At 40.0% G+C, this 20,492-nt stretch overlaps 1 protein-coding gene and 1 non-coding gene across 2 annotated transcripts; one reads left to right on the forward strand and one right to left on the reverse strand.

Annotated features, from left to right (window-relative positions):
• Positions 1 to 737: 737 nt before the first annotated feature.
• Positions 738 to 1,133, forward strand: LOC145791246 (uncharacterized). Its single transcript, XM_082871575.1, has one exon. It carries the CDS (start codon positions 738 to 740, stop codon positions 1,131 to 1,133), a length of 396 nt encoding a protein of 131 aa, XP_082727701.1.
• Positions 1,134 to 6,976: 5,843 nt separating this feature from the next.
• Positions 6,977 to 18,545, reverse strand: LOC114263598 (uncharacterized). The gene is made up of 3 exons (XR_014329167.1): positions 18,357 to 18,545; positions 7,429 to 9,281; positions 6,977 to 7,309 (listed from the first exon to the last, which is right to left on the reverse strand). It is a non-coding gene; the product is annotated as an uncharacterized LOC114263598 (transcript).
• Positions 18,546 to 20,492: the final 1,947 nt, after the last annotated feature.

A 20,492-nucleotide genomic window follows, 5' to 3' on the forward strand; every position in this document is an offset into this window, starting at 1 on the left:
CCGGAGCCTTATATAAGAAGTCTTTTGCCGGGCCATACTTGAAATGTGTTCACCCCTCTAAGGTGGAAGCCTTCCTCTATGAGATCCATGAAGGCATCTGCGGCAGCCATACTGGGGGCAGATCTTTGGCCTACCGAGCGATTTCTCAGGGCTACCGGTGGCCATGCATGCAAGCGGACGCGCAGAAGTACGTTCGCCGGTGTGAAAAATGTCAGAAGTTTACTCATCAGATCCATCAGCCAGCAAGAGAACTGCTTCCCCTTACAAGTCCTTGGCCGTTCGCACTCTGGGGATTGGACATAGTGGGGCCACTCCCAGCGGCCCCGGGCAATCGGAAGTTCTTCATCGTCGCTACTGACTGCTTCACGAAGTGGGTTGAGGCCGAGCCATTGGCGACCATAAAGGAAAAGGATGTGAAGAAGTTTGTATGGCAAAGTGTCATCACCCGTTTCGGTATACCCAAGGCCCTCATCTCGGATAACGGCACTCAATTCGATGGAAAACTCTTTCGCGGATTTTGCGAAGAGTTGAAGATCGAGTTTTACAATTCAACGCCGGCCTATCCTCAGTCAAATGGTCAAGCAGAAACCTCAAACAAGACCATCCTGGACGGGCTGAAGAAGCGGCTTGAGAAGGCCAAGGGCAAGTGGGCTGAAGAACTCCCTAATGTGCTCTGGGCATACCGCACTACGCCAAGGCGGTCGACCGGGGAAACACCATTTGCTTTAGCCTATGGCATGGAGGCCGTCATCCCGTTGGAAATTGGCATGCCAACCATCCGCTCTGAAAGTTTCCAGCCAGATCTGAATAATGAAGCAGTGGCATTGGAGCTGGACCTTGCTGAAGAAAGGAGGGAGCGAGCATTGATCCATATAGCGGCTTATCAACAAGAACTCTCCAAAAAGTACAACAAGGCCGTGCATCCCAGGCTGTTCAAGATTGGGGACTGGGTATTAAGAAAGGTGCTTGGCAACACGGTGGTCCCTGGCGAAGGAAAGCTCGGTGCAAATTGGGAAGGACCATACAAGGTGATTGGTCTTGCCGGCAAAGGGGCATACCATTTGGAAGATTCGGACGGCAAGGCTGTCCCCCGACCTTGGAACGCAGCCAATCTTAAGGTCTTTTACTTTTAAGATGTAATCGCTTTTGTTGTTTAGATTTATGTAACTTTGAGCCTCTTGGCATTTTGATGTAAGAGATTGCACGGTATTTTATAATGAAAAATAGCCCTCTCGTTGTCTGGTATTACATCTCTGTATAATGACATCGCAAGGATACAAGACAATTATGGGTGCCAGGGGCAAGGAGACCGACCTGAATGGGACCGGACTAATCTCCTCTCGCCGGAATGGAAATAGACCGCACAAACAGTTGGTGCATTGTCCAAAGAAATGATTGGCGAATGAACCAATTCACATAAGGGCCGAGCTGGGTTTTGCTCGGCCAACTGGAATGTTGGCGACATGACCAACTTAAATGAAACATTGGTGTTTTGCCCAATGTAGCGGCCGGGCTGACTTTGCTCGGCCCAATTTGGCATGTTGGTGTTTTGTCCAACTAATGAGAAGCCGAGCTGAAATTGCTCGACAGAAGTGAAATGTTGGCGATCTACCCAACTGCAAGGGCGAGCTGGTTTTTGCTCGGTCACATTGGAGTACTGGAATTTTATAAAGTTTGAGAACCCGTCAAGGCCGAGCTGATTTTGCTCGGCCCCATACATGAGCCCTCAATTTAGAGCCGAGCAGATTTTGCTCGGCAAATTAAAAAGGTGCATTTGAAATATCAATGGAGCCGAGCTGCTAGTTGAAGTTTGAACACGTTTAAGGAAATTTTGCACGTCGAAGCCAAAAAGCAATAGAAGTTAAACGAGCAAAAGGTTCAAAAATTTCATTCACTGAGAAAGTTGCAGTACATAAGGGAGGACATAGCCCGGTTACATTCCAAAACCAAGCAAAAAGAAACAAAAACAAAGCAAAGAAAATAGAAAGAGGCACGATTTAATCCAACTCTAATTCGACTGTTTGTTCGGCGACTTGCGCAGTCTGCTCGGCCTCCTCCACATCGTGCTCGGGCAAGTTTTCCTCGGCTTCATCATCAACATCTTCCACCACGGCAACATCCCGATCAGCCACTTCATCTTCTGCATCTTGAGATGCTTCGGGAGGATTCTGCTCGGCTTTTTACGCAGCGGCAGCTTCTTCCTCGGCCTCTTTTCTTGCCTCTACAATGAGCCGGTTCTAAGTGGCACTGGCATACGCCTGCATATAGTGCGGTATAAAGACAGCAGGTGGATTTATGAACATGTCAGCATCCTGACCAAGGCCAACTTTCTCCACAGCAGCTTTCCAGCCGCACTGGAAAAAGATGTCCTTGGTCGCCTGCACTTGCCGTTCATACGTTTTTTCGCCTTGAGCATAGCCCCTGTTCTCGGCATCATCCACGGCCTTGTCTTTCTCTACTTTGTGCGCATCGCGTAGTTTCCTCAGCTCGGCGAGCTACCTGGCCTTTGTCGACATCACGGCCCATTGTTTGTCCACATCAGCTCGGTCGACTTTTTGACTCAGGATATCTCGCTCCGCCGCAATTGCCTCTTGCGCGGCCTTGAGTTTGGCTATCTCGGCCTTTTGGGCCTTGTTCTCCGTAATGGCGTCGCGCAGACTCTGCCGCACGGCGATCATGCGCTCGTGGGCGAGATAGTTCTTTTGCGCGGCCTGCAAGCAAATGCAAGATTGTCAGTATTCCGACAACCGAGCAATAACCGAACAATAACTTGAAAAAAAAAGAGACTAACGACTTACCAAAACTATGGATTTTGCCGCCGAGCGAAGGACCTTTAGGTCGGAAAGCTCGTCATGTTTTTTCATGTCGGCGGGCAAGATCAACCCCTTGGTCATGTTAAAACCAAGCGAGTGGTCCTTGTCGGCGTAGACCGAGTCGGTGGCAGTGACAGCCCGGCCCTGGTATTTGTACTCGGGTGCCCAGACCGGGGGGGTAGCTGGGCTCTGGGATGACCCTGGTAGTTGTTGATCGGTCTGATCACCCAGCTCGGTTGAGACGTGTTCGGCCGAGTCTTCATCAACCAATTGTTGGCCTAATCGGTCCTTCCTCTGCCTCTTCTTTGACTGGCCAGCCGCCTGCTCGCTGGCTAATGCCAGCACAGCTCATTCTGTTTGCCCGACTGGGGTGGAGGATGTTCCCCCGGTTGCTTCTGGTGGTTGGGACGCACCTTTCTCTCCGGTGATCATGGACTTGATTGCCCAGATCTTCGCCATTTCTTGCTCGGCGGTGAGAGGAACAAGTCTGATCGGTGGTAGGTTTGGATCAGGTTCTGGGGATAGCGTACGTAGAAAGTCGGTAACCCGGCTCTTGCGCGGTGCAGTGTAGTGGTAGGTCTGTTCGAAGCCGAAGAGTTTCGATGACTCCCGTTCCTCGGCCGGATGGCGCAACAAGGTTCCGATGGCCTCCTGATTAGCGCGGTAGTAATCTGCTGCTAAGTGCTTATCTACAAAAGAAGACGAGTGTTAGACCGATGAAAAATAATATTAAAAAAAAAATGCAGAAAGAATATAGTGTGGTCAGCCGGACTACTCACTGGCACTGCCAAAATCTTTCCTAATATACAATCCCGGTACGGGTGCCTCGGTGTCTTCATATCGACCAGACACCCACAAGAAGTCATCGTCATTGGCCTCTTTGTCCGGGTTGCCCTCGATGAGTTTTGCTCGGCCCTTCTTCACTTTGAGGTACCAACAAAACCCACCTTTATTCTTACTGAGGCTATATTGGTAGAAAATTTTAGCCAGACCGAGATTGAGACCGAGCCTCCGGTTTAGCTCGGCGACCCCATTTATTATCTTGTACGTATTGTTGGAGACTTGGGTCGGGCAAAGCCTTATCTGCCTCAAAAATTCGCAGATCAAGGGTTGGACCGGGAAGCGAAGTCCACCTTCAACTATTAAAACTACCGTGAACGGGCACCGGTCTAGATCTCCCCAAGGGGTGTCTCCCTTTTTGGCGAGCTCTAAGACGACATCGTCAGGAATGTTGTACTCCCTACGAAACTCTGCCATCGCGCCGGGCGAGCTAACCATATATCGGTACTTCCCCATCTATCTCGGTCTTATTGGGTTTTGTATCTCAGTCAAAAATGTTGGTGTTTTTGCTTGGTCTTTGAGCTCCACCAGTGATATTGCTCTCCTGGTCGGTCCTAGTTTGTTCTGCATTGTTAAGAAATAATCCCAAGGGTTAGCACGGCATAAATTGCATGGCTCCTATTGGAAATTGCTCAGTGAAAGGATTTTTGGGTATCTGGCCGGTCTAACTTCTACCTCGGCTAAACGACATGGCTGATTTAGCCTTCCTGATTTGGTTCTCGTTTCGGCTCGGTCAAGGCAGGTTTTAGCTCGGTTCAAATCTATTGACAGATCTAATCGAGCTTTCAGCTCGGTCAAGGCACCAAGTAAAGATTTCAGGCTTTCGGCCCGGTTCAGTCTATTTACTGACCTAATTGTGTTCGGCTCGGTTACGGCCTCAGCGAGAGGCCACAAACAGTTTTTGCTCGGCTATAGCTCTACCTACGGATCTAAATGAGCATTTAGCTCGGTTCAGTCCATATCCGAACTGTTCATATCAAGTTCAGAGGTTTGGCTTTGAGGCTTGGTGAATCAAGGGGCACGAAGGCCCCCTCCACTCCACCAGTTCCAGTTTTTCTAAGGTGTGGCATTATTGGGACTAAAAAGGAAGAGCCTTAAAGGTCCCAAGCAGAGGACACGGAGCACAGTGGCACGAAAATAAAGAACAGGTACAACAAATTCGAGAAATGAAAATAGAAAATGCGAGGAAGGCTAATGGAACTTACCAGTGGCAGATGCGAGGGTGGATGCAACCTCGAGAGCCTGATTGTAGCCTGCGGAAGGAACTGAAACGGAGGGTGAAGCACAAAGACAGTAATGGCAGAAGAGGTTAGAGGATTCTGGGAGCTAGGGCTTTCGGCTCAAGAAGAAGGACAGTGAAGAGTTCGAATGACTCTTGGGTTGTGCATAAAGAGGGGGGAAAAAGGCCAAAACGGCTACGCCGTTTGAATTCCAGCGCATGCAAGACAGCTGGTTGTACGGACTAATGGCGTGAGGCCACGTGGCACTGGGAACGCGGCTGTCAGTATGGCTGTACGACCATTGATAAGACTGTTGAAGTAATTGCCGATCAAATGGGATTGCTCGGCGACGCCGTTTGACCCCAATCATGCTCAGTTCACAAATGATGCAATCATGCTCGGTTCGGAAATGGTTCAATCATGCTCGGCTTGCTCGGTTTGGAAATGACGCAATCATGCTCGGCTTGGAAGTGATGCCGTCATGCTCAACTCAGGAATAGTGCAAATCACGGACCGTTTGCTCGGTCACTGGGATAAACCCAATCACGATTAGCTCGGATGGGATTAAGGGGCAATTGAGAGGGGAGATTTGCACCGTTAGTACGGCCGAGCTACGACAGTGCCAGTCGTGACAAACTTCACGGCGCCGCGCTATTTCCTCTACTGAGACGGCCGGTGGATCTATTTTGCTCGGTCAAGGAGATCGGCAGACCAGGCGTGAACTACGCCCGGCCGAGCTGTGACTTGTAGACATTTGGCAGGGCACGCAGTCGAGTGGCGAGACCGGGCTACGGGTAGCTCGGGCTAAACCGAGGACGAGGCGAAGGCCGGCATGCCTTTGAACGGTTAGCCGAGATGGACAGATCCCAGATAACCTCGGATGAAGGTAGAACGGATGGAGGCCGGCATGCCTCGGAACTGGTAAGCCACAATAAACCGGTCAATATCAGCCCGGTCATGAGCATCACCCCTCGGCCTCTTTGCCAAAGGAGCAGGCCGGCGACACATAGCTCGGTTACGTGCATGTGGTGACAGTTCTCCACAAGGGATAGGCCGGTCGTGGTACTCCGGTTAGGTGTGCCACCTGGGCCAATGGCGTGAGGGAGAGGATATCTGCTCCACGCACGCATCAATACCGTTGGACAGTTCTGCGCGTACTGGTAGGAGGACTAAGCCTTTACACACGTAAGGTGGTGAGCGGCGAGCACTGTCACCTGTCCAGGGAAGGACAACAGAGATAGTACGCGCACAATCTTGAGACTGCATGGCCAGCCTAGAAATAGAAGGAAAGAGGAACTTTAGAGGTATGAAAAATTCACTCTATCACTAACACTCTCTCTCTCTCTGATAGCCTTCTTCTTCCTCCAATGGTCTGACTTGATCGTCGGAGGGTCTATCCGGCAGACCACCGCCGGGCAGCTCACAATTTCTGTGTTGCAGAGATAGACGCCGTCACGAGAAGCTTGACGTCCAAGGAGTACGGAAAGCAGAGGATATTTCGCTCCCGTACAATTCATATCATTAAAAAAAGTATTATTAATAGCACTAATGCATCGAGAATGTAAAAAAAAAAAAAAAAACAAGACGCCTATTGCCACATCATTAGTACTCCCAACCATTTTTCATTGAACTAACTGGCTTAAGATAAAATTCATCTCCTGTGGTACCCAAGTTGTTATACACTCTGTGGTGTTTGGAGAAGTTGGTAAAAAGCTGGGTTGTTTTGGATAAAAAAATTGACTTTTTTTGCTAAAAAAGCTGACTTTTTACCATTATTTCCAAAAGACCCCTCTAATATCAAAATGGAAGCAGGAATTAAGACATCTCTCTCTCTCTCAAGTGCTTCTTTAATAAACTCTGGGATCTGTCATTGCATTGTGGAATTCTTTCCTTGTATTAACTTTTGATACTCGGGAGCTAGTGTAGAATTTATTCCAGACTGAAGCCTGGAGAAACAACCAAGTCCCATGAGAACGTGGACATAACAAATTACATATTGACAACATAATGCATGTACTGTATTGTTTTGTGTGTGAGATACTAAGCATATTTTATGACATGAATGCATTTAGCATTCGCTGTAATACTAATGCCATCAAAAACTTGCCTACTGTACTGGTTAATTGTCTATTTGGTTTTATAGATCAGTTTGTTGGGTTGGGTGCATAAATTTCCTTTTATCTTCTGATTGATTGCAGACTCCATTGAAGCTAAACCTGCTGCCTACGGAAGCACGCACACGTATTGGTTGATGTACGACCAGCACACCACTTTAAAATCGTCTCTCTTCCCACTGTCGAGTTTGGAGGCAAGATTGCCTAAAATATCTTCAGCCCTGAATAGAGAGGAAGAGCACTGAAAAACTGATGCTGTTTCAGCTGCTTCTCTAATGTAGTATGTAGAAGAGGTAACGATTCACAGAGGGCCGTTCATTACCTGTTGAGTTTGATGTATAATTACCACATAAAAGAAATAGATCTCCCCTCTGCATTGCAGGAGCCATTGCGGTATCTATTTTGAAATTTTTACAACAAAATGGGAACAAAAAGGCTTACAAATTTAAGGGAACAAAATAAGATGAAGCTCCTAATATGAAAATCATCATTTGAGACACTTGAAACGCTGTACTCCTTTGAATTTCTTGACATAATAACGATGAACCATCATTAGAGAAATTTGAACTGAATAAATTATTCAGCGGTATTACTCTTAACAGCACCTAAAACCACACAAATGTGAGACCCATCATTATGCACGTGTTGGGACAATAATATCAATAAAAATACTGAATAATTTGACTTATGCAGCAGTGAGATGAATTGTGAGATCGATCCGCTGAGGTCTTGAATCAAGACTTCAACTCTACCAAACAAAATCAAATATGCACTACTGAAAACCAAATCATGTAAGTCAATTTTTTGAGGTCATGGGTCAAGACTTTCATATGACAGCAGAGTATATTTTCAGTTCCAAGTTTTTGTAATCCTTTTAATGACTTAAAAATCAATTGAGGAATCAGTCTTCAAAGAGAACCAGAAACAAAATTAGTCATTTGCAGTCCGAATATCCTTAAAACCAGACTACATACATACAGCATGCCTTGGTGATAACCTGTTAGGTTAACCAAACCACTGAAAACTTGAAGTGAATAATTCATGCAATACTTGGAATAACCTTAGATTTGGTAATCAATTACTGACGAGAAAAAAGAAAGGCAAAAAGCATCTTGTCCGAACATGAGCAGCGAGAAATAATAATCAAGATTTGTTTGCAGAGAGAAATGAAGCAGAGTGACAGATCTATTGGAAAAAGCAGCATGCAGTAGGAGAGGGTTGATCTAAATCTCAGAAGATCTCCTAAACAAAGCTAGATAACAATATCATAGCAACTGAACATGGCAACACAGATGAACAGTACAGAGTGTCCCTGTTTTCCACCACATTTCCTTCTTTTTGCTTTCCTCATAACCAAAAAGAATAAAAATAAATTTAAAAAAATCCACTGCCACGTGGCTTAATTACTGCCCTGGGTTCCTATAAATTGTTAAGAATATGAAACTTCTCAAATTGAAAATCAATTAAGAAACAAGTCAAAAAGATTTTGTTTATATGCGTTCAAGTATGTAACAATGTTATCAATAATAGTAGAGCAATGCTACACACACAGAGGATGGAACACAGAAACCAAACACAGAAACTGTTCACCGGACACTGCCCGGACAACCGGAAGACACCATGACAGCTGCAATCGACAAGCTCTGGCCAGTCGTCCGGGCGGTTGTCCAGCCAACCGGATGCACAGTTTCTGTGCTCTAATCTGTGTTCCATCCTCTTTGCTCCTAGACTTTTTGATAATAATAATAATACAGGTACAAAAATAACCTGTGAAACTAAGAGAGAGACCATGGGGCTACAATTGATGTAGCACTAAATAATTTCATTTAGCTAACTACTAAACACAGCAAATCAAAGCGTAATCATCATTCAACTGCAAGTGTACCCTCTTGATTCATCAAAATAAAAAATATTTCTGAAAATAAAACCAGCAATCAGCTGATTAAACAGATGAACAGATGTGTCCCCGAGTACCCAGCAGCTTATCAAATATATAAATAAGAAAAATTATTAATGGCTAATCCCAAATATGAAAATAAAGGAATCTAACAGTGCACCCCAACCATTTTAAAAGAAGTTATTTTCCTTTATTTTCCTCTTCCTTCTGTTCATAACGCCGCTTAAACTTGGCAATCTGCCCAACACTTTGAGCCATCTGCCGCCTTGCTCTAAAGTGATAAACTTTACCAACTTGGTGTATCTTGGTCATCATAACATGCATCAATCGGCCACTCTGGGTAACATAGGATATCCATTGCATCTGAGGGTGCACTCCTTTCTTCATTTTCTAATTACTGGCAATGCAAGAGAACTTTGTTAAACAGAGCTATAGGAACTTGCGAGCAGGGCTGGCCCTAAGTTATTGGGAGCCCTAGGCGAGCTCTTAATTCACACAAAAAAAGTTTGATTGTAACATTATAAATGCCCATAAAATTTTATTTACTAGTACCCACACGACAAAATTTGTTTGAGTCGTACCTGTCACTTTTGACAATCAGGATTTATTCAATCCAATGGCTAGAAGCTCAGTTTTGGAATCTTGAAAAAGACATTTGTCCTACCTATCACTTTTGACAATCTGGATTTATTCAATCCTATGGCTAGAAATATATTTTGAGTCAACGGCTTGGATTGCTTGGATTAGTTCTATTCTAGATCCAAAGGTCCATTTTGTCAAACACTCTTACTATCTGCCTTCAGATACAATTTTGAGTTTCAAATTTTGAAATCCAGGTACACGAATCATCTTCTTCATCTCAGATTCTCTCTTCCTCCCCCTCCCAATACCCATCATCACGCTCACACTTTCTCAAAGTAAAACCCTAAAATTAGTGATGAATACCACAAAAACGTAATGCGCCATTTAGTTAATAGAAATGAGATGGAATGGAATGGAATGATTATTCCGTAGGCTCTCTTATAGAATGATCATTCTCTTACAATGGTGAATGACGATTCTATTTATAAATGTATTTTTCATTAATTTTTTAGTCAACCAAACATGGAAATAGACAATTTGATTGAATGATCATTCCATTCCACTTCATTCCATTGAACCAAACATTACATAAGAGGATGAAGATGATGTGACATTGGCAAAGAGGACCGCCATTCTGGCATATTCTTCATCCTCAAAATTGCGTGCATCAACTCCAGCACAACCTCTCCAAGCAAAATATTATGTTTTGATCTTAGATTCTGTTTTGAATCATTAAGGCCACTAAAGCCTTAATAGAGCTTCATTTTCAACCACCTAATGGAGCATGAACTGTAGAAAGGAATCTCTATCTCTATCCTAGAACAATGAAGGTTGTTAAAATCCACCTACTCTCCACCTACTTCACCCACTTAAACCTACTCCACTAAACCTCTCCACCTACTTCACCCACTTAAACCTACTCCACTAAACCTAACCCACTACACCACTACCACCTCACCTACTCCACTAAACCTAACCCACTACACCACTACCACCTCCACTTCACCTACTCCTTACCTACTACACACTCACCCTCTTCTATATATAGGAATCATGAATCATTGTAATAGATATCAATATAAATCAATCAATAATACAATTCTCTATTTCTCTTTATACATTAAATTTCTACATGGTATCAGAGCAAGGTTAAGCACTTAGTATTTTTCGTTTCACCGGCGGGCGGCAACCTCGCCTTGGCCGCCCGCCGGACCTCAACCTATTCCGCTCATTTTCTACACATACCTTCCCATCACTGCCTAAATCCTCTCTCTTGAGGCCAATGTGAATTCCTCTTCTTCATAATCTGCACTAACTGTGGCATCTTTTCCTGGGGCAAACTCAGCAACCCAACACTCAATCTATGCTTCTCCTCCATGCTCATTTGCCTCTTGTTAGGATCCTTCGCCTTCGGCTTTGGTTTGGGCTTCGCCACAGCCTTGAGCTTCACTGCAGCTTTCAGCTTCACGGCAGCCTTCGGTTTCACAGCAGCTTTTGGCTTCGCAGCTGGCTTGGCCTTTGCCGCTGGCTTGGGCTTCACAGCGGCCTTAGCTTTTGGCGCAGCAGCTTTTGGCGCAGCCGGAGCCTTCTTTTCCTTTTTCGCTTTTACAGCCTTCGGCTTTGCAGCAGCCTTCGGCTTTGCTTCCCTCTGGTGGCTCCCCAGGTTCCACCTGAGCTGCATGATTCATTTATAGCTGCAATTGATAAGGGAAGTATTAGAACAATGCCCAATAGAAGTATGCCAGCTGCTCCTTACCCTACTCCTGGAGCACTATTAATAGGTGATGCTTTCAACATGCGTCATCCTTTAACTGGTGGAGGAATGACTGGAGCCTTGTATAAGGTGTTTTGTGCATCTCCTGATCAAGCAAGGAAGGAAATGCGTGAAGCATGTTTTGATTATTTGAGCCTTGGAGGTGTGTGTTCAACAGGACCAGTGGCTTTACTCTCTGGTCTAAATCCTAGCCCATTGAGCTTGATACTCCATTTCTTTGCTATAGCCATATATGGTGTTGGCCGTCTCTTGCTACCATTTCCTTCCCCTAAGCGCCTGTGGATAGCAGCTAGATTTTTTGGGTGCATCGGCTATCATTTTTCCCCTCTTTCTCTCACATAGGCTTGTCCCCTCTCTCTCCTCCGTTTGATTTCAAAATCCATTATTTTTATTTATTTTCTCCAAACCACTTTCCTTATTTCCCCCATCTTTCATTTTGATTTCAAATATATTTTTATTATTTCTTTCTTTATTTTTCTTTCACATTATTTTTTAATCTTTTTCAAATTCCATTCATACCATATAACTTTGCACACCAAACCATCTTTTATTCATCTCAGGGATCAACCCCGATCACAATTTTACAAAAAAAAAAAAAAAAAAAAAAAAAAACCACAACACCACAAGATTTGTTTTCTTTTCTGCAGACGGCCACCCACCGACCTCACTTTTTCACCTATTCCACCGGTCTTTTCTTCTTGCCTCCGTCCTGGGCGGCCCTTGACGGTGTTGCCTCCGTGTTTCCCACTCCACTGGGTACGATCACTCCACCCTGCTCCTCCACTACAGCATATGGCGGACTTCCAAATCGGAACATAACGGTGGCCTTCCGCTTCAGCTCCTTATTTTCCGCCTTTAGCACACTTATCTCTGCTCTCGCATCCTTATACATGCGTTGGAGCAGAGCCAGTTGGGCGTTTAACTGCTGCACCTCATTTGTCCTACTCTGCAGCCGGTGCGACAAGTTTGTGACCGCAGTCATAGTTTCAACACAGGACTTCAATGTATACTGATTAGCTTCAATATCCGTTTGCACTGCCATTTTTTGCTCCACCGACCGCATCGGAAAGTTCAACGGAGCAAAACCAGAGGTGTTTGGTTGAGGTTCACAGGCCACCGCACCAGTTATCTCTCTTGTTGACTCGTTGAGGTCGGGAAAGAGAGTGAGCAGACCACGGGAAGAAGAGGCTATGTTCTGGGTAGCTGAACGGGAAGAAGAAGCCATGTTTTTGGGTTGCTGAGTGTTTCAGAGAAGGGTTGGTTACAGAATGTTACAGAGAACGAAGAGGTTTCAACTGGTTTGTTATGCTTCCAAGCCTCAGACTTCGCTTTGGTTTATAAAGACAGAGACGACGAGGCCGACACGCGCTCTGTCAATCACGTGCATCGCCGCGTGTCAGGCGCCCCTTTTGATGGCTCGACGCTTTCTGTCGGGCACGTCTTTTGATGAAGTGGGCGCGCCTTTTGATGGCACGCCTTTTGATGGCACGCATTTTTATGGATTGGACACGCCTTTTGATGGCACGCCTTTTGAAAGATTGGGCACACCTTTTGAGGGTGCGGCTTTTTAAGGGTCCGACAAGACTCTGTAAACTGTCCCGACATTGATTCCGGTTAGCTCCTTCATGGGTCCGACAAGACTCTGTAAACTGTCCCGACATTGATTCCGGTTAGCTCCTTCATGGGTCCGACAAGACTCTGTAAACTGTCCCGACATTGATTCCGGTTAGTTTCTACAAGGGTCCAGCAAGACTCCGTAAACTGTCACCACAACTGTCACAACATTGTCTGCTACAACGGTCCGACATGACCCCATAAACTGTCTTCTACATCGGTCTGACACCGCCATCCAGTGTCCTCTACACCGTTATGACACCACCATACAGTGTCCTCTACATGGTTATGACACCCCCATACAGTGTCCTCTACAACGTTATGACACCACCATCCAGTGTCTTCACCAATGGTCTGACACGACCATACAGTGTCTCTTATCCTCTTTTATTTTTATGTATTTTCTTGTTTTGTTACTCTCTCCAAACTCAAGTTGGTTAGTTCCTATCCCCCTTGAGTTTGCGGGGGGCTGTTAAAATCCACCTACTCTCCACCTACTTCACCCACTTAAACCTACTCCACTAAACCTCTCCACCTACTTCACCCACTTAAACCTACTCCACTAAACCTAACCCACTACACCACTACCACCTCACCTACTCCACTAAACCTAACCCACTACACCACTACCACCTCCACTTCACCTACTCCTTACCTACTACACACTCACCCTCTTCTATATATAGGAATCATGAATCATTGTAATAGATATCAATATAAATCAATCAATAATACAATTCTCTATTTCTCTTTATACATTAAATTTCTACAAAGGTATATTAACTCTGTTTATAATTCTTGGTAAAAAAAAAAATAGACCTATGTCTATGCCCATTATATTTAATTTAATTTTTCAAGAAAAGGGTTTTCCCCCATATTTACCCAAACAATTGTGCTCTAAGTTGTGATCGATTGTTTATTTTTTTGCCTTACAGTTTATTTTCTTGGTATTTATTTGTTTGCTATCATTTGAATAACCATGTATTTACTTTATGTGAATTTGCTTGCATCATCAGTTGATAAAGAAAAGCTCTCAAGGAATACTTGAAGCTCAATCCTACTGCCTATTAGTCTCAGAAGTTCCTCTCCTCTCATTTTGGATTTCCCTGTTTCTTTGCTTCTTTTTTTTTTTTCTTGGTTTATTTTCACTCACATACACCAACACAAAAACAAACTTTTGATAATTTTGTGGTGAGTTGATTTTTCTTTCAATTTATTTTTTCATTTACTTTTTAATGTAAATTTCATACTATTTATTGATTCTTTTGCTTATTATTCAATTTTTTTTTTTTTTTTTAAGCCCAGGTCATAGATGAGCAACCTAGGAAGCATGGATACGGGATACGGGATACGGGTACGATACGATACGGATACGGCGATACGACAAAATTTGAAAAACTAGGATACGGGTACGGCAGAGATACGTTCATACAAAATATTATTTTTACAATTTTCAGTAATGTAGCATACATAAAAATAAAACTTAAAGCAAAAATTCAACAATATAGCATCACCCATAACAACCATAATGTAATTCAAATTAAGGGGGGGGGGGAATTTACAAAGTTCATTTATTTATTAATAAGTTTATTTATTTAAAAAAAAAATGTGTCCAGTCCAGACAGATCGAAAGGGACTGGACTGGTTCAAAAAAAAAAAGGGCAAATTACAAACACCCCCTCAAGCTTTGGTAAAAATACAGATTCCCCCTGAGGTTTGAGAAATTACAAATTGCCCCCTGAAGGTCAAATTTTCATAACAAATTAGGAAAAATTAGGGGGGAATCTGTATGAAAATAAAAACCTCAGGGGGCAATTTGTTATGAAAATATAAACCTCAGGGGGCGGGATGTAATTTTTCAAACCTCAGGGGGGAATCTATATTTTCACCAAACCTCGAGGGGGGTGTTTGTAATTTGTCCAAAAAAAAAAGACAGATCGAAAGGGAGAGCGAGAGAGGATAGAGGGAGAGGGAGAGATCGACCGACAGGGAAAGAGAGAGAGAGTGAGATTGAGCGAGAGCAAGAGGGAAAGGGAGAGGGAGAAGAGAGAGTGTGAGATCGAGCGAAAGGGAGAGAGAGAGAGAGGGGGACGAACCTGATCATCGATGAGCTGCTGTTCGCGAACCTGATCGACGCTCCTTGCTGGTTGTTGGTTGATAGAGACTCCTCCTCCTCCTTTCCTCCTTTGCTACTGCTATCGTGACCTAGGTAGGGTTTGGTTGATTGATTTTTTTTTTGTTTTATTTTACCTTACATTTGTTATTTCATAATTTGACCCCATTATAAGTTTAAAATTAATTTTTTGCCCCACCGTATCCCGAAAGTATCCTAACCGTATCTCTAAAGTATCCTCGCGTATTCCAAACGCATCCGAAATTAAAAAATTTAAAAAAAAAATTGGATACTTCTTTGCCGTATCTGATACGTATCCCGCCGTATCGGGCGCGTATCCGTATCCGATACGTATCCGATACACGTACGGGAGCCATTTCGGAGTATCCGTGCTTTATAGTGAGCAACCTATGTTATCAGAAAACGCTAATACCCTAGCGAATTATGTATTGATACGCATGTTTCGAAACATGGTACACTTTCATTCCAAAACTGTAAATTTAGTGATCTGAAGTGATCTCAAAAAAATTTTCCCATATATTTCTTTAAATGTTACCTTAGGAAGAAAAAAATCAAATATATGAACTAAAATCTAAGGTGATTTAAGTTTTGATAAGACAAAAATATAAAAAATAGGTCATAATTTCATTTGTAGGTAGGATAAAGTCGTGGATGCTAATGTTAAAACCTGTTCTTGGTTCTCGTAGCATGCAAATTGATCATTGAGAAGCAGCATATTGTTGTCCCAACTTTAAAGTCAAGTTTTTTTTTTTTTTTTGTATCATGCTACTAAAGTGCTTACTTTCTGTTGCAAATTACAGGTGGGTTGGAAAAGGAAAAGACTACAGTAGCAAATGTTTGGTGATATGGACTATGTGATATAGTCTTTGTTTGTCATTTATTACAAAAGAAGAAGAAGAAGAAGAAGAAGAAGATGATGATATAGTCTCTGTTTGTTTATTATTAATTTTCAACTATTCTTTTGTTTCTATTGAATTTTGTTCTTCTTTACTTGCATTTATATGAGTTAAAAAAAAAAAGGAATTGCGTCATCACCATTTTCAGGTTTTCTTGATGAACTTGCAGCAACTTCATAGTACCCATCACATCACCTCCACCACTACTAATCACGGACACCACCATTTTTGGCCACTTAAATTTCTTTTTGAGAAAATTTAGCAAAGTAAGTTGCCTTTGTTTATACACCCCTACCTCCCCCCCCCCTCTCTCTCTCTCTCTCTCTCTCTCTAAAAGGTGCTAGATTTGCAGGGGGTGGTTGCCGCAAGTTTCTTAATTCCACAAGTTATTTCAAATGATTACAACATGTAGAATTTACATAAAACATTTGGATTTGTTTCTTTATACTTCTATGGTTTGTTTTTGGTAATTTTAATGTTATTTATTCACACTGTTTTGGAGCTTAATAAGTAGTTTTCTTCAAACGCATTCTTGGACGTTTAAGAACTTAAGACTACACATACATTTATATGTACGCATACACATGATGTCAAAGTTTATGCAATATTTGCTGTATAAATATCTCAAAATAGAATGACTATATGGAGGATCAATAGATGTATTCCATTCCACTACATGGTTTTCTGTGAGTTGAAGAGGCATTTGAGTGCAGCAAGATGAAAAAAATAGAAGAAGAGAGAATGTTATAGTGCTATTCTTATATACAAGATACATTACCTTTCTTGGTAAAAAGTGTCATTGTCCACATGAAATTACTCTAATATTTTGGGCACTAAAAAATTACTCTAATGTAAAAAGTGTCATTGTCCATCATGCATGAGAAATGTGTTTGGGGCTTTAAGAATATATTTTTTGCATTTGTGTATTAGTGGCTTCTTAGTTTGCCATGGTGGTTGACCGCGATCACTCTTCAAAATAGGCAATGGCTTTTTCTTGTTCTTTTTTTTAAAAAAACTAATTTGAAATTGATTATTTTATTGTGTACAATTTTTTTTAGTTACTCATCTAAATTTGATTGTTTTATTTTTAGTTTAATAGTGGTTACAAAAAATTTATGTTTGTTTCATCTGCGATGGTCCTAAAACAATTTGTGATCAATGTATCTTTTGATTTGAATTCTTTGTTGTGTATATATATATATATATATTTTTCTTTCTATCTTGAACCAATCAAAAGTTTCATGTAGTGGTCTTTCTATAGTTTCTTGATATACTTTTTAGGACTATATTTGTTTGAATATATGCTACATGATTTCACCTAAAAGTTTTACAAAAATCATCTAGCCTTTGTTGGTCAATTGATCGATCCTAAACATTTTTGGTTGTTTGACCACAATTTTGAGACACTTTTCATAAAACATTTTTATGGTCGTTAACATTTTTGCAACACATAGATTGTAATATAAGAATTTTATTAGATAGTGCCTCTAGGCTAGTTATAATATATGAAGAAATTCAATACAAGAACTGAAAAAAAAAAAATTAAAAATTTGGTCACAAAATCAAAATCTATAATACCAAGAACAATACGAATTAAACAGAAATTAACTAGAAGCTATGAAATGCTTAGAAGTAGGGCAAAACTTGAACCTATGCAACAACACTTAAAAGTAGGACAATTCAAAGCAGGTAAATTAGAAACTAGAAACCGATTCATCAAATCACTATGCATGTTTCCATAACCCTTAGTTCAATTTTTTCACAAATAAAATTGAGCCTATATCTATATGTTATTATATCAACCCTTTGTTCAATTGATGAAGATTCAATTTCTTCAATCACCAAATCTTCATCAATTGAACCGGAAATCTCTGTTTCTCTCTTGCCACCAAAAAGACTTATCAAGAGCTAAAAAGCAAAACCCAAAACCAATTAGACAAAAAATTTGAGTAAATTATCAATATGTTCTAATAGTTTGACTTTAATTATCATCAAATCCTATTAAAATTATGTCCTAATAAAATTGTCACTAAAAATCATTTTTTGTGACATTTTTTGCATGTCGCTAAAAATTAATAAGGAATGATTTTTTCTTTTGTCACGGTTTTATAAATTGTTGCTAAAATTTACAATTACTAATGTTTTTTATGACGAATTTTTCAAATTGTAGTTGAAAATTGAAAATTATGGACGCTTTTTGTGACGATTTTTTTAAAATGTCGCTAAAACTTACAATTAATGACATTTTTTGTGATGAAATTTTTAACTGAAAATTAACAATTAGTGTTCGATGAAAAACGCCATTAATTATCCTAGGACATATCTATTAGGACCTACACGTAAATCTCAAAAAATTAAGGCATACAATGAACCAAAACCTAAAACCAATTGATGCAGTAGCAAATACAGAAATTAGGGCAAAGTTTCTTCCATCAAAATGCGCTAAAAAAGAGATAGAGAGATAGGACTCACCGGACGTCGATGCTTGGTCGGCGTCGATGCTGCTTGTTGCGGCTCACATTCGAAGGGGATCGGAGAAGAAGACTTTAAGAAAGGTTCGAGTGGTCGCTGCTACTCTCGTTGCTGCTGGAAAATGATTAAAACTTTTTTTTTTTTTTTTTTGCACTCACAACCTGACGTTGATGTTTATTACACTTCCCTATACATTTTAGAAATTACATCTCTTTTAAAAGGTTTAAAGTTTCATTATAAATTCTCACTTTAACAATTTAATTTTTTTAAATACCAATTTTATCCTCACTGGATAAATTATATTGACAACCCTTATATTTTAGAAATTACAATCCCCTCCCTAAGATTTATAGTAGCATTAACCATTGCCCCCTCAGTTAGTATTAGTTGAAAAAAAAATTATTTGAAAAAAAATTTTGTTAGTAAAATTTTTAAATTTCTGTTTAAAAACCAATGTAAGAACATTTTTTGAATTTACGTTTTTTTTCTCAAATTTATAAATTGAGACAATCATAAACCAAAAAAAATTATTAAATAAGTTTTTATGATAGTTTTTTTTAAATTTTTGTAAATATCAATTGAAAACTGAAAACGAAATGGTTACCAAACAGACTTCAGATAGTAAAAATATCATAAAATTAACAAATAATTAAATAAGTTACCAACGTAAGAAATGACTTATCAAAAGATTCTAAGGCTATTTATGGTTTGACTTTTAGAATTTTTTTTAAAAAAATTAAAAATTAATTTGGTTAAGAAATAAAAAATAAAAAATAATTATCATTTTCATATTATTTTTATCTTTCGAGTGGTTAAAAATAATTTTTTATAAATTAAATTGAAACAGTCATGCGTATGTATATAACTTGCCCAAAAGTTAAAATGATAATTATTTTTTACCCTTAAATGATAATTATTTTTTATTTTTTATTTCTTAACCAAATTAATTTTTAATTTTTAAAAAAAATTTCTAAAAATCAAACCATACATAACCTAAGAATCTTTTGATTAGTCATTTCTTGCGTTGGTAACTTATTTAATTATTTATTAATTTTACGACATTTTTACCATTTAAGGCCTGTTTGGTAACTATTTTGTTTCAGTTTCAATTTATTTTTACAAAAATTTTAAAAACTGTCATAAAAATTTGTTTGATAATTTTTTTGGTTTATAAATTGTTGTCTCAGTTTGTAAATTTGAGGAAAAAACGTAAGTTTAAAAAATGAGTTTATGTTGGTTTTTAAGCAAAAATTAAAAAATTTTACTAACAATTTTTTTTTTCAACTAATACTAACCGAGGGGGCAATTGATAATACTACTTTAAACCTTAGGGGGGATTGTAATTTTTAAAATGTGAGGGGTGTCAATGTAATTAACCCAGTGAGGGCAAAGTTGGTATTTAAAAAAATTAAATTGCTGAGGGAAAATTTGTAATAAAACTTTAAACCTCAGAGGGAGATGTAATTTTCAAAAGGCGAGAGGGGAAATTGTAATAAACATAAACCTCAGGGGGTGTCAGTGTAATTTACCCTTCTTTTTTTTTTTCAATTTCCACCCTACATCTTACCTAATTTAAAATTAAACCCCGAATTTTTTTAATATTTGTTAGGTTCTGGTTTTCAGAAAACTATTTAAAAAAATTTTCTTTTTTTATTTTTCCTATTTTAATGTTTTTAATGAATTTTTAAAAATATTTTAAGCAAAGTTTTTTTGATTTTTAGACACACCTATCATAAATACACTTAAAAAGTATAATATTTGTGAATTATTTTTTAAAAAATACACTAAATATCAAAAATTACAAAAATTCAGTACATTTTTCATATTTTTGTATATTTATTAATTTTTAAAATATTTTTTCACAAATATTTTATTATTTAAATACATTTAAGTAAGGTGTATCTAAAAAAGTAAAAAAATTATTTCAAATTTGAAAAATATTCACCAAAAAAAAATAATAATAAAGGCAAAAAACTCAATTTTCAAAAAACTAAATTCAAAAAACTGAAACCAAACACACAAATTATTATTAGTGGACTACCCTAATTAATTCATTTATTTTTATACTACTACACTTAAGTGGCTCTCCGTGGGAAAGCAAACCAACTTTGCTTCAAAAATATTGCAAGATTCCGA

This window comes from Camellia sinensis, chromosome 5, assembly GCF_055761805.1.
Source record: "Camellia sinensis isolate YWXY chromosome 5, ASM5576180v1, whole genome shotgun sequence".
Taxonomy (NCBI): Eukaryota; Viridiplantae; Streptophyta; class Magnoliopsida; order Ericales; family Theaceae; genus Camellia; species Camellia sinensis.

Coding starts and splice junctions, on each gene's coding strand:
- LOC145791246 (XM_082871575.1), top strand. CDS start 738: ATGGAGGCCGTCATCCCGTTGGAAATTGGCATGCCAACCATCCGCTCT.